The 13038-nt window shown below is 40.5% G+C and overlaps 1 protein-coding gene across 3 annotated transcripts in view; it reads right to left on the bottom strand.

Annotated features, from left to right (window-relative positions):
• SPECC1L (sperm antigen with calponin homology and coiled-coil domains 1 like) overlaps nt 1–13038 on the bottom strand; it is a 142592-nt gene that overhangs the window by 35203 nt on the left and 94351 nt on the right. For all 3 annotated transcript variants that reach the window (XM_058690955.1, XM_058690953.1, XM_058690954.1), the window contains 3 exons: nt 7378–7461; nt 4944–5100; nt 1159–1261 (listed from right to left, as the gene is read on the bottom strand). In XM_058690955.1, the coding sequence (XP_058546938.1) occupies nt 1159–1261; nt 4944–5100; nt 7378–7461 (344 nt within the window). The remainder of the gene's footprint in view (nt 1–1158; nt 1262–4943; nt 5101–7377; nt 7462–13038) is intronic.

Genomic DNA, 13038 nt, shown 5'->3' with positions numbered 1-13038 from the left:
TAGGTGTTTATGGTTATAAATTTCCCTCAGAGAGCTGCTTTCAATGCCTCCCATAAGTTTTGATATGTTGTGTTTTCACTTTCATTCTTATTTTCTAATTTCCCTTGTGATTTATTCTTTGCCCACTGATTATCTAGAAATTGTGTTTAATTTCCACTTAGTTGTGAATTTTCCTTCTGTTATACATTTCTAATTTCATTCCACTATGGTTAGAAAAGATACTCGATATAATCTCAATCTTTGTTCAAATTTATTGAGTCATTTTATGACCCAACATATACCCTAACTTGTGATGTTCTATGTGCACCTGAGAAGAATGTGTATTCTTCTGTTGTTGGATGCCAGGAGTCTCCAAGCCTATACAGAATATAACTCATTTATCCATATATATCTGTACAGATATGCAGATACACTATCTATCTACATTTAGTATCTAGATATATAGTATCTAGTATATACTTCAAGTCATGTACATCCTTGCTGATTTTCTATTTACTTATATCCCATTCATTTACTTTTATTTTTTTGCTAAGTAATTTTTTATTGTAGTAAAATATAACATAAAATTTATAATTTTAATCATTGATGAAAATATTAATTTAAAGTAAAATAAATATATTTTCACTCTTAGATCAGATGGGACCTCAGTGAAGGCAGTTAACAGGAATTAGTTAAGAAAGTGTTATATTGGGGCGCCTGGGTGGCTCAGTCAGTTAAGCATCCGACTTCGGCTCAGGTCATGATCTCGCAGTTTGTGGGTTCGAGCCCCGCATCGGGCTCTGTGATAACAGCTCAGAGCCTGGAGCCTGCTTTGGATTCTGTGTCTCCTCCTCTCTCTGCCCCTCCCATGCTCATGCTCTGTCTCTCTCTGTCTCTCAATAACAAATAAATGTTAAAAAAAAAAAAAAAAGAAAAAAAAAAAAGAAAGTGTTATAACAGCTGAATAAAAGTACTGGAAAGATTAGCTACTCTGGTAAGGTAAAAAATTTATGCCATCCAAGTGACACTCAGCCAAGTTTGGGATAGACTTTGTGTTGAATGTGATCCTGAAATTCAGCACAGGATTCCCCATTTTAATGTGAGATGTGTAGCAAGCTCTGACACTCCAGCACCTGGTTTGGCCCTTGCTCATGTGGGAGAAAGGAACCATATGATTACCTGATAGCCTTCTGTTTTCTTCTGACACCACTTCAGCAAAGCATTCCTCTTTGATCCTCCATATTCTCTCGCCAATGCAGACAGAGGGTCTTTCCTTTCTTCCCTAAGTGAAAATAAGGAATCCAAAGTTAAAATATTTTTTATTTGAGCACATTATAAACCAGAAACCCCACAAAGAAGAAAGAACAGTGTCAGTTTGCATTCCTGGACGGGATAATTGCACATACTAAGGCATCTAATAGCAAGATGTAGGCTTTCATTCAATTGATTTTACTTCTCAATTTTTACAGGATCCTCACAGACCAGTTTCTGCTATCTGAAGGGATGGACTCTGTTTATTACCCACACGGAAACTGGCAAAGATTTAGTATGGTGTGCACTCACAATTAATGGAATGCTTTCCAGAATGCTCAGGAGGAAAAACAACCTGACAGTGGCTGCATATGAAAGCTGTTATGGCCGACTTTTATTCAGTATCTTGCCCTTCCATAATCTTTATGCTTTAGTTTTATTTTACTAGTTTTTGTTTTCAACCTTTTATGTCCTCAATCATTTCGTCTTTTTTTAAAAAATAAATCACTTGGTGGGGGGGCGCCTGGATGGCTCAGTCGGTTGAGCGTCCGTCCGACTTCAGCTCAGGTCATGATCTCATGGTCTGTGAGCTCGAGCGCCGCATCGGTCTCTGTGCTGCTGACAGCTCAGGGCCTGGAGCCTGCTTCGGATTCTGTGTCTCCCTCTCTCTCTGCCCCTCCCCTGCTCATGCTCTGTCTCTCTCTGTCAAAAATAAATAAACATTAAAAAATTTTTTTTAACTATTTAAAAAAATAAATAAATAAATCACTTGGGGCCCCTGGGTGGCTCATTCAGTTAAGTGTCCAACTTGGCTCAGGTCATATCTCACGGTTTATGAGTTCAAGCCCCACGTTGGGCTCTGTTGCTGACAGCTCAGAGCCTGGAGCCTGCTTTAGATTCTGTGTCTCCCTCCCTCTCTGCCCCTCCTCCACTTGTGCTCTGTCTCTCTCTCTTTCTCTCAAAAATAAATGTAAAAAAAATTTTTTTAAATATAAATAAAAATAAATCACTTATTGTAAATACAAAGGGCAAGATTATGCAAAGTGAAGGATTAGAAGGACTAGTGCCTACCTTCAAGGTGCTTACATTTAGGGGAAGCAGATAAGACAACAGATGGCAACACACATTAAAACATTCATAAAATGTTTCAAATGTGGTTATTGTGAAGATATACACTCTTTATTGACTACAGGTAACTAGAGTTTTATCTTGCATAGAAAATGGGATTTTTCTGTAAACTCACTCACTTGTTCAATACCTCCTTATGGAACACCACTCTGCCAGGCAATGGATAGTGAACAACACAGGGTTCCTGCCCCCTCAAGGAACTTCAAAGTTTACTATAAAGTAGACACACCACAGGAGTTCAAAAAAAAAAAAAAAAAAAAAAAACAAACCAAAAACAACGGCTACTTACAATTCATGTCTTAAAATTATATGTAGGGTACCTTTTAGGCACTGTCAATTTCCTTGAAGACAGAATAAATATCCTGCTCTAAATAAGACAATGAATCAAAAAAGATTTTGTGATCACTCTGGTGATGAAGCAAGTAAGGCATACAATCTGACATATCCTGGACCAAATCCTGCCTTTTAGTAACTACTTGATGAATACCTGGAGAGAGAGCGCTTCTAAAATGACCTGCTCTTTGATAAGTGGCATACCCTTAAAAGTTTGTTCTATTTTTTAGTGATTACTTTAGGAATAAAGCAGAGATTCCATCCCACACCCCATAAGTATACTTATGCCCAATAAGTATCCTAACGGCTACTATATTACAAGTGGCTTAATATTCTTCAGTGCATTGATTCTATGTTTTCACCCTTCAAGCTATGCTAGAAAATCAAAGAGTACATATTTATAACTGAAGCTTTTCCAATTCAGAGGTGTGCTGAAGCAGCACCGGTTTGATTTATCTTAGAACCAAAAGTAAAATACAAAAATTTCCAGCAAGGAGTTAAGACTGCTGTCTTGAAGAAATATACTTTTATGTTTGCATGCCAGCCCACCAGACTCCTGCTTTGGTTTAAAAAGCCCAAAGAAGTGTGTTATAATACCACTGAACATAGGAAAAGAGAATGAGAATAAAGTTAATGAAATACGAACACAAAAAAACAAGCCAAATGAATGAATGAATGAATGCATGAATGAATAAATCTCCAACATGCTTAAAATACTACTACTATAATCAATGTGAAAGGTTTACTCTGGCTCACACCAGGTCTGTTTGTTTATAGAAACAGCTTAAAATTAAAGTATCAAAGAAGAGTTAACTTTACGGACTACAATGGCAAGCTTCAGAAAAGAGCCTCCCAGAGCTGGAGGGTCGTCTCTCATAACCTCTTCATTATAAGATGAAGACACCTTCCATTATAAGATGAAGACACCTTCCAGTTGAAGATCACAGCTTCTGAGTAGGGGAGCCAGAAGAGTGGGTGCACTTCCCACAGGCATACTACAGGTATGGCCTACCACCCAGGACAGAGACAGGTGTGAACAGTGCTCTCCCTGCATGAGCCTCACTGCACCCCTACTTGCTCTGATGGCGCACAGCTTATGGGACCACTATTCTTAGAGGTTGAGTCCCTAGAGTCAGGGCTTTAAACTAAAGTATATAACTTGAGTTTGAGAGGCCAAACATTCCATTTTATTCTCATACATATAAGGCTAAAGTTCTGAAATCCACTCCTATCCCTCCTTCAATTCTTCCCAATACACCTCGACAGTTTTCCTCACCCCTATATACGATGTATGCTATCTTTTTGAAATTTTTTTTTTCCTCTAAATTATAACTACTTCTTAGTCCCAAATGGATTCTGACATAAGAGAAGTATGAATAAAATATACTACTACATTTTCAGGTACTGTTTACCAAAGATCAGTGTGGCACCATGTTCCCACCTTCTGGTCTAGAACAATTAGAACCGTCTCTGGTGGCTCTCATTCTTCCATTCCTTTTCTAGAAACCTGCTGCCAAAACCAATCATCTTTCCCTGTGAAAAGCCTCCTGAGTCCCACCTTCCCTTCACCATTTCCACTGCTGTCATACTGATTCGGACTCAGCATCTTTGTCCCCAAAATATTATAATGTCATTTCAGTTGTGTTCCCCGATTTTTGTCCACAATGGAAGAATCCTTGAATCATCTCCTCACTCTGATTTATTTACCCCACTTTATATCTCCTACTATATCAAAGTGATTCAATTTGACTGTAAGGAGGTTCCATGCCTAGCCACATCCTACCCTATCAATCTTTTCTTCCACTGCCCCCAGATATGGTGGGTCCACACCTTCCTCTGGTCTTCTGTGCCCATCCTCTCTGCACATGGTGTACCACCTACCCATAGCTCCCCCAAACCTTGGTTACTCACCCTTCTGTACATTCACTCATGTCTCTGACCTTGCTGACCTTGCCAGCCCACCCTCCACACCCAGGCACCACTCCCCTAGGAAGCTTCCCCCTAACCCTCCACCCACACCCCATATTGTAATTCCACAATGCTTAGGAGGAAAGGAACCACCTCTTTGACTTTGCCTTGCTTTTTACTTCTATACCATCTTACCCAATTCTGGGCATAGAAGAGATGAGAAAACAATAACCCACAAAGAAAAAAAATCAGTGCTCGATTGCCATTATTTTATAATCTGATTATTGATCTCCGAAGGCTAGAAGAGGTATACATGAAATCCATCAGTATTAACTGTTCTCTACCTTATCCGACTTCGGGTGGTGGGGGTGACGGACGCCGTGGGAGAGGAAGACAGGGAAAGCTGTGGAGACGTGGTTCCCATAGCCATAAGAGAGGCCGGCGATGCTCCCTCGGGTGCATTGATGTCTCGTTTCATCTCTTCACTACTTCGTCGAGATACTGATTGTGAAAAATAGTCATTATGCATTTCATAATGGAGAAAGATGGTTACTTTTATAAAATACTTTTAAATTAGGTTTTTGAGACCTTTTCTTCAGCAGGTTCCAAAAAAAAGTAGAAATTACCATATATGAAAAAACTAACATTTCCTTTATCATACTGGTAACTTGGAAGGATTTCTTTCTTTCATTAAAAAACCTGTAAAAAAGATGCAGTAGTTGAGATATGCATTGAACCCCACATTTCCTGAAGGTATGGAATACATCTTATCCTTCACCATAACAATCACAGAACATACTATCCACTCTCAACTAAAGTAAACATAACCCTTCTGAACATAGCCAAAATACCATTTAAGGGGAAAAAAAGGAAAAATACATCATCATTTAATTCTGGGTCAGGCCATGTTTTAAAAAACATAAACCAATGAGCAAACAGAAAACCAAAAGGTGTCACTTCAACTACTGAGAAACAAGATCAGTCAGAAAAGTTCTATTTTGAAAGGCTACCACAGTAAGCCATCACACCTTGTTAGAATTACGGAAAGTTCTAAGAACTGCTAAGTGGAAGTAGCTCCTGCTTTAGCCGTTGGTAACAGAGCCACAACAAAAGCAAATTTCTAGCAAGGAGGCACTGAGTTGGCACAGGTGCTCAAGGCTCTGGGCTGAATGCGGGAAGAAGTGAAATATGAGACAAAGTTCCTGACCTCAGACATATACTCTCTCATATCAGAAGATGCTGGATATACAGGTGCCCTGAGCTGGCTGTAATCAATGTTATACATCAGTAATTCTTCCCAGATTACTGAAACTGCCCCTGCTTTTATGGACTAAAATTTTATTGGTGATTATAGGATGGTCACAAGCAGAATATAACTCTGCATTAGTGAAGTGATGTCTGTAAAGATCCAGAGGAGAGAGACGCTTTCTCCTATTACATGATCTTATTAGAATGATATATTTATAAATATTTCTGACATAATTTTGTGATTATTCTTGTTTTTCTTTCAATATCAGATCTTCATATGCCTTAAATCAGCAGTTTCTTTTAAGTGGTGTGCTAGGAAATTGGATGAGAACCCCTTTCATAATTTTATATAAAATAGAGGAAACTGAGGGCACACCTGAGTGGCTCAATTGGTTAAGTGTCCGACTTCGGCTCAGGTCATGATCTCGCAGTTCGTGGGTTCAAGTCCCGTGTCAGCCTCTGTGCTGACAGCTTGGAGCCTGGAGCCTGCTTCTGATTCTGTGTCTCCCTCTCTCTCTGCCCCTCCCCCACTCATGGTCTGTCTCTCAAAAATAAACATCAAAAATTTTTTAAAAATATAGGGGAAACTGAAAACGAATCAGAAGAACTCTATGATAAGAAAAGGCTTTGGAGGCACCTGGGTGGCTCAGTCAGTTAAACATCCAACTTCGGCTTAGGTCATAATATTATGGTTCATGAGTTTGAGCCCCGCATTGGGCTCTGTGCTGACAGTGTGGAGCCTGCTTGGGATTTTCTCTCTCCCTCTCTCTCTACCCCTCCCCCCCCCCCAAATAAATAAATAAACTTTAAAAAAAATTCAAAAAAGCAAGAAAAGGCTTTGGAATCGGAGCTTTGGGATGGTAATTTTGGCTGGACTTCCCACTAATACAAAGATCTGGCTATAATGCATAAAAACTGTACTAGCTTAAATCCCCATGCAAGTGGAAGGTTAACTGTATGAGGTAAAGTTATAGGAATTTCTCCTTTTCTGGTCCAATTTCTAGCTGAGTTATTAAGGGCAAATAAGGGCCACAAAGGGAAAATAATGTGAGCAACTGATAAACTGGGGTTAGCTCTATGAGACAAAGTAAGCTTGTTACATTCATCATTATAGGATGGCTTTTTTATACTGGAAAAATCTGGTTTCCAGAGAATTTTTGGTGTGCTCTGAAATAACAGTCATGACACACCTTGGGATTAATACTAGAATCTTTCACAACTATACCAACTTTGTATCAAGCTATATTTTCAGCACGACATCTAGCCCATTCTAGGCACTTCACAAATCTTGTTAAATAAATGGAACAATCTAGTTTTGGGCCATGAAATTGATTATTTTGAAATCAGGGCCATGAAATGTGATTTCTATAGAATCTGAAAAATACAACAGGGGAAATTCAGAGTGAAAATAATCAACTCAAGAGCTAAAGAGGCAAGAAAAGCTAGGTAAGTCTAAAGAGAAAGTATTTAGTACCATCACTAAGACCTCTGGAAGTCTTTCTAAGGGAAATTCCAGATAAAAGTCATCACCTGAGATGGTCTTGGCATTTTCCATGGCAGGTACTCTTGGCAGAGAAGCAGGTCGGCTGGTTGAAGATGTTCTTAATAGGTGCTCTGCACAAAATGGGAAGGGTCAAAATAAAGACATCAGACACTGAACTCTGAAGTAACAAAGGCAGCAGGAAGGTGAGCTCTCCTCCTGTCCCCCTGGAAGCTAACCCTTCTTTCTCAACCCAGGGCACTCTAACAATTCCCTATGGAGTCCATGTCTACTAAAGAGTTTCCCGAGACAAAGACTGTGGGAAAACATTTCATTCAATGTTTGATTTCTAGAGATAAGATTTGATACAGATGAATGCTTCTAAATCACTGACTGCTACTTACCACTTTGACGCAACTCAACCAAAATTCAAAGATCCCCTACTGTATGTAGGTCTAAAAGTACAAGTTAAATCAAAGGCTTGCCCTTCTGTGCCTAACAGTAGTGGGGAATCTATACATATACACAACCAGAGACAAGTCAGGACAGGACGATTGGAATAACAGAATGACAAAATATTATCAAACCACAGAGTGAGAATCCATTCACTCTGATTTCAGGCAGCAGGGAGGTCTTCAACAACATAATGATATTAAGCTGAGCTTTACTAGTAGAGAAGAAGGGTGGGAACAGTATTTCAGCCAGACAACAAGCAGAACAAAGGTATAAGAGCATTCAAGTTACAGAACGATAAAATCCCAGTGGCCTCAACATGGGGCATATGGAAATCAGAAAGGGCGACAGAGAAAGGGGCTTTAAAGGGAAAATGAGGCTAACTAACAAGAGCCTTCATTACTTAGTATGTGGACTTTAGTCTGAGGGCAACAAGGAAGCAACAGACATTTCTGAAATTCAAGGAAGGACGCAGAGAAAGAGTGCCTCCACTGTGCAGTTTGCAGCCGCACCCTGTTCCACTCCTCCCTTGCTCTCTAAACACAAGTCATCTTGGGAGTTTCTGGAGTTCCTCAAACACTGGCACTGTTCTCCTCCCTCCTATTCTCCTCCTCCATTTCCTCCATAGCCTGACTACTTTCATCACCCTTCTGGTCTAGCTTCAACATCACTCCCTCAGGACCTGCTACCCCAGAGTGGGAGCCCCCAAACACAGACCAGCACACTTCTTACCTAGGGCTATAAGCCTAACAAGGCTGTTGTCAGGCCAGGACGACAAGCACAAGGAGGGACAGACTAGATGTTCTGCCTGGCTGCCATGTCCTAAGGACATGTGATTAGCATGAGGGAAAACACCACCCCTTACATTTAATGAAGACTTAGCCTCACTGTCCAAGAATGGCCCTATAGCAAACATATTTTAACAAGGGAAAAGACAAGATTTACTGTACATTAGTCAAACAGGTCATTCACCACTTCTTTTTAAGAACCAACAATTAAAAAAAAAAAAATAGTTCCTCTCAGAATGTCATGATGTCAAAAGTAATGGCATATGGCACCTTTCAAGGATAGCACCTCTGTTATTCCAAAATTTATTTTCTAAGTGTATAAAGAACATTTGCTTCTAATTACACACAACTTTGAGAAGGATGAACTTCCTTTCTTAAGGAAGACAGGACTTACACAGCCTACAGTCATTACATTTTCCCAATCCTGAACAAGTATCACCTTTGTACGAAGAGCCTACAAGCAAGCATCAATAAGAATTCTGAACCCTGTCAGCAGTTGGCACTCATCCTTACAGGAAAAGCATATTATGCACAACGTCTGACAGACAAAACAAAGTTAGTAGAACACGGAAATAGTAGGAAACAGAAATCAACATTTTTAATTTAATCAAAATTTCCATTTTACGATTCTGCAGCTAGTCATTTCCCTAAATTCTTAATCTCCCAAAACACAGCAAATGAAGCAAGTGAAAACAAAGGTTGTACAGACAAATGAATCCAAACACGTAGCATGCTGGCCAAGGCCAGAAGCCCTTGCCATTCTCTCCAGGGAAAGTGTTTCTAAATTACCTGACTTCTTTCTCTTTAACACTGCACACCACAGGCACACAACTGAAAGAAAGTTCATGATTCCTTTGCTCAACGCTGGCTAAGTCTTTTCTTGCTGCATGTCTAAGGATCCAAATGTGTCTCAAGTCAGCAGGTGGTGCCCTACCACATACCAACACCTACTTTTTGAAAATGTACAAAATTGTACTGAAGCCCCAGTTCAGTTATTCTTTTCAAAATTATTTGTGGTAAACTCAACAGGCACAACACAGCCTGCAGCCATTCCATGAAGTATTTTCACCGTGAGACTCACACTCGCTCAGAGGCACTTGCCCCAGTGGGAGCACATGTCCAAAGACTCCTGCTGTAAGCAGCTGGGTTCCACCTTCATGTCATACTGTCAGTTTATCTCTTTTCAGGAAGTAAGATTAGTGTATTACAGTCAAGTATGGCAAGCAGGAGAGATTATATTTTACAGTAACAGAGTCTATTCTATTGTCATATGGAGCTTTTCTTGTCTCTAATCCATTCATTAAACAAAAATCCCTTGGATGTCCACTACTCACTAGGCACTGGGCTTGGTACAAAGGTCAGAGAAAGGAAGAGAAGAGGCAAGAAATGGGACTCAGAATCTAGAGCAGAAGCCAGGCTTCTTTAAAAAGTCTTTATAAGTGAGGGATGCTAGGAAAGAACAAGTACTCGGGACTCTGGAAACACAACAGGGGACGTGACCTGCTCTTGAGGGGAGGTCCGGAAAAGCCTCCCCAGGAAATAACATCTCAGTTCAGACAAGAAGGGTAATTAATAGCTTTTATACAGGCAAAGGAGAGGTTGGAGGACAGAGAGTGTTCCCAGCTGAGTGCTCAGCACATACCAAAACAACCCCAGGGTGTCTATGTTCAGAGGACGGGGTGGAGGAAAGGAGCAGATGAGGTGGCAAAGGCAAGCTGGAAGGGCCAGAGCAGGCAAGGGCAAGCATGCAGGTGATGCAGGCCAAATTGAGGAGTGTGGACTTTATCCTGCTGGCAGTGAGGAGCCAATGAAGGTTTTATTAGGAAAGCATCTTTGTGGATGAAGCGGAGTGAAGGGCAACAGTGCACGCAGGATGAGGAGTTAGACTGTACAGGGGAGGGATGAGAACGACTTGGACTTGGGTTGTGCCGGGGGGATGGAGAGAAGTAAACAGCTTCAAGAGCTGTTCAATGAGGCAGAATCAACAGACTTGCTGACCCAATGGATATGGAGGTGACAACGGATAAGGTTCCACATACACAGACAAGAAAAGGGAAAAGTACTGTGGGAGGAAGATAGATGAGAACATGCTGAATTTGAGAACCCTATGAGAGATGCAGGGGAAGATGCAGAGCAACAGAGGAGGTTCAGGAGAAAAGTCAGAGGGGATACATCACTTTGGAAATTATCAGCACAGAGCTAATGAGAATGAACTTGGTGACCTGGGGGCCCTGGTAACCTCGGTCAGAGCAATCTCATACACTGGTGGGGACAAAAGTAAGGCAAGAATGTGCTGAGGAGTGATTGGGGAGAGAGGAAGAGGACAAGCTGTGCAAGGAGAAGAGAGAAAGTATGGTAGCTGCAGGAGGTGGGGAAGGGGAGAGAATTCTTTCTCTTAACCTCGGTGAGATGTGAGCATTTTTATTTTATTTATTTATTTTTTTTTATAAATTTTTTTTTTAACGTTTATTTATTTTTGAGACAGAGAGAGACAGAGCATGAACAGGGGAGGGGCAGAGAGAGAGGGAGACACAGAATCAGAAGCAGGCTCCAGGCTCTGAGCCATCAGCCCAGAGCCCGACGCGGGGCTCGAACTCACGGACGGTGAGATCGTGACCTGAGCTGAAGTCGGACGCTTAACCGACTGAGCCACCCAGGCGCCCCAAGATGTGAGCATTTTTAAATGACAGTGGAAGGGAGCCAGTAGAGAGGGTAAAGTTGAAGATATAGGAGAAGGGGGTAATAGTCCAAGGCTAACAGCATCTGTGAAACCTAAGGGGATGAGATCCAGGGCTCAGAGGAAGCGATAACCTACATAGAAGTGTTCTGTTTACCTCCAACAGACAGGCAGTGATAACATGAGCATACTAGGTCTGCTCCTTAATTCTCTTATTTTAGAAATCACAGTAATAAACAGGTACAGGCAGTTGTCCCTATATTGTCTCCCAAAACAAATTTACAGGCAAAATAGTGGGTTTAGAAATAGGAGCCTAAATAGCCAATTTCTGTTCAGAGAGTAGTTCCAAATAGACCGATGCTCCTGCCAAAAACAAGTACAAAATCTGAAGAAAAAAAAAAGAAAAGAAAAGAAAAGAAAAAATCAACCACTTAAAGACACTAAAGAGAATCCAAAAGCAGGCAGAAGAGGAAAGAGCAGGGGGCAAATTTCCCAGTTTATGGCTATAGGCATGAGTGTAGACCCCAGCTAAGGCCACACAGGGCAAATGGTAGAAAACCTGCAGCTTTACTGCCTTGAAGAAGCAGAAGATATATTTCAGGACAACCAAAGATGCTGGAAAAGGAGGGAGTAGAGGAAATACCAGAAAGAATCACAAATTCTGTATATAAACTCTGCCCAAATCTCTCACTGACCTCTGAAAACCACAAGCACAGATTCTAAGGAGTTGAATTAAGGACAAAATAACTGAACAGGTATTTCAAGTGAAGGAAAAGAGAGGTGGATGGAGTTCGAGGTGAGCCAAGTTAATTCCTTGCTATCAAACCCCAATTTTCTGCACAGGAACAAAATAGAAAACAATCTCTACAATGTGTGATTCACACCACCCAGGATACAATCCAAAATTACTGGACATACACAGAAAGAGAAAAAACTGACCCACACTCAAAAGAAATGGAAACCACCCAAGGATGACCCATGTGTTGAATTAGCAGAAAAGAATTTTAAAGCAGCTATTATTACAAACATGTTGAACATTATAAAAGAAAATATGTTCTCAACAAATGAATAAATAAGACATTTCAGCTAAAAGAGCTGCAGGAGTATGAGACCAGCCCTAGCTGAGATGCAATGCAAAGGCAGCCTAAAGCTGAATTTGGAGCAGACATTGAGAAAACTCCCAAACACCAGCCCCTCTCTAAACACTAGGATTACTGGAGTAACTGGAAGGCTGCTATGCACTGAGGACATCACAGCAACTTAACAAAACTCAAACCCAACCCAGCTCCTGCACAGATTAACTCAAACTCCCACACTAAACAACTAATGGAGACAGGTGCACATGTCAAGGCAAAAAAAAAACAAAAACAAAAACAAAAAACAAAAAAAACAAAAAACAATCTACTGCCCTATACAAGATGTCCAGCTTTCAATAAAGAATTCATACACAGAAAGCAAGAAGAAAGAAAAAAAAAAAAAAACCAGTAAATCCAGTTCACTATGTCAAGGCACAAAGTAATCAGTAAAACCAGACTCAGATATGGCAGAATGTTGGAACTATTGGACAAGGCATTTGAAGTACTATGATGAATATGTTAAAGTCTCTGATGGAAATAGTAGACAAACATACAAGACCAACTAGGCTTTCCTATTTGTTTTTAGCTTATGGTTTCGATCTCTCTGCTGAAATTAGACAAACAGAACTGTGAGAACCATGTCTCCGGTTACTGCTAAACACCCTACAATGCACAGAAGAGAATGAATTTTACTGGATACAATTTTTTTTTTTTCTA

The sequence above is a fragment of the Neofelis nebulosa genome, chromosome 11, assembly GCF_028018385.1.
Source record: "Neofelis nebulosa isolate mNeoNeb1 chromosome 11, mNeoNeb1.pri, whole genome shotgun sequence".
Lineage (NCBI taxonomy): Eukaryota > Metazoa > Chordata > Mammalia > Carnivora > Felidae > Neofelis > Neofelis nebulosa.
The sequence above is the reverse complement of the archived record's forward strand: the minus strand, read 5'-3'. Positions and strand labels throughout refer to the sequence as shown.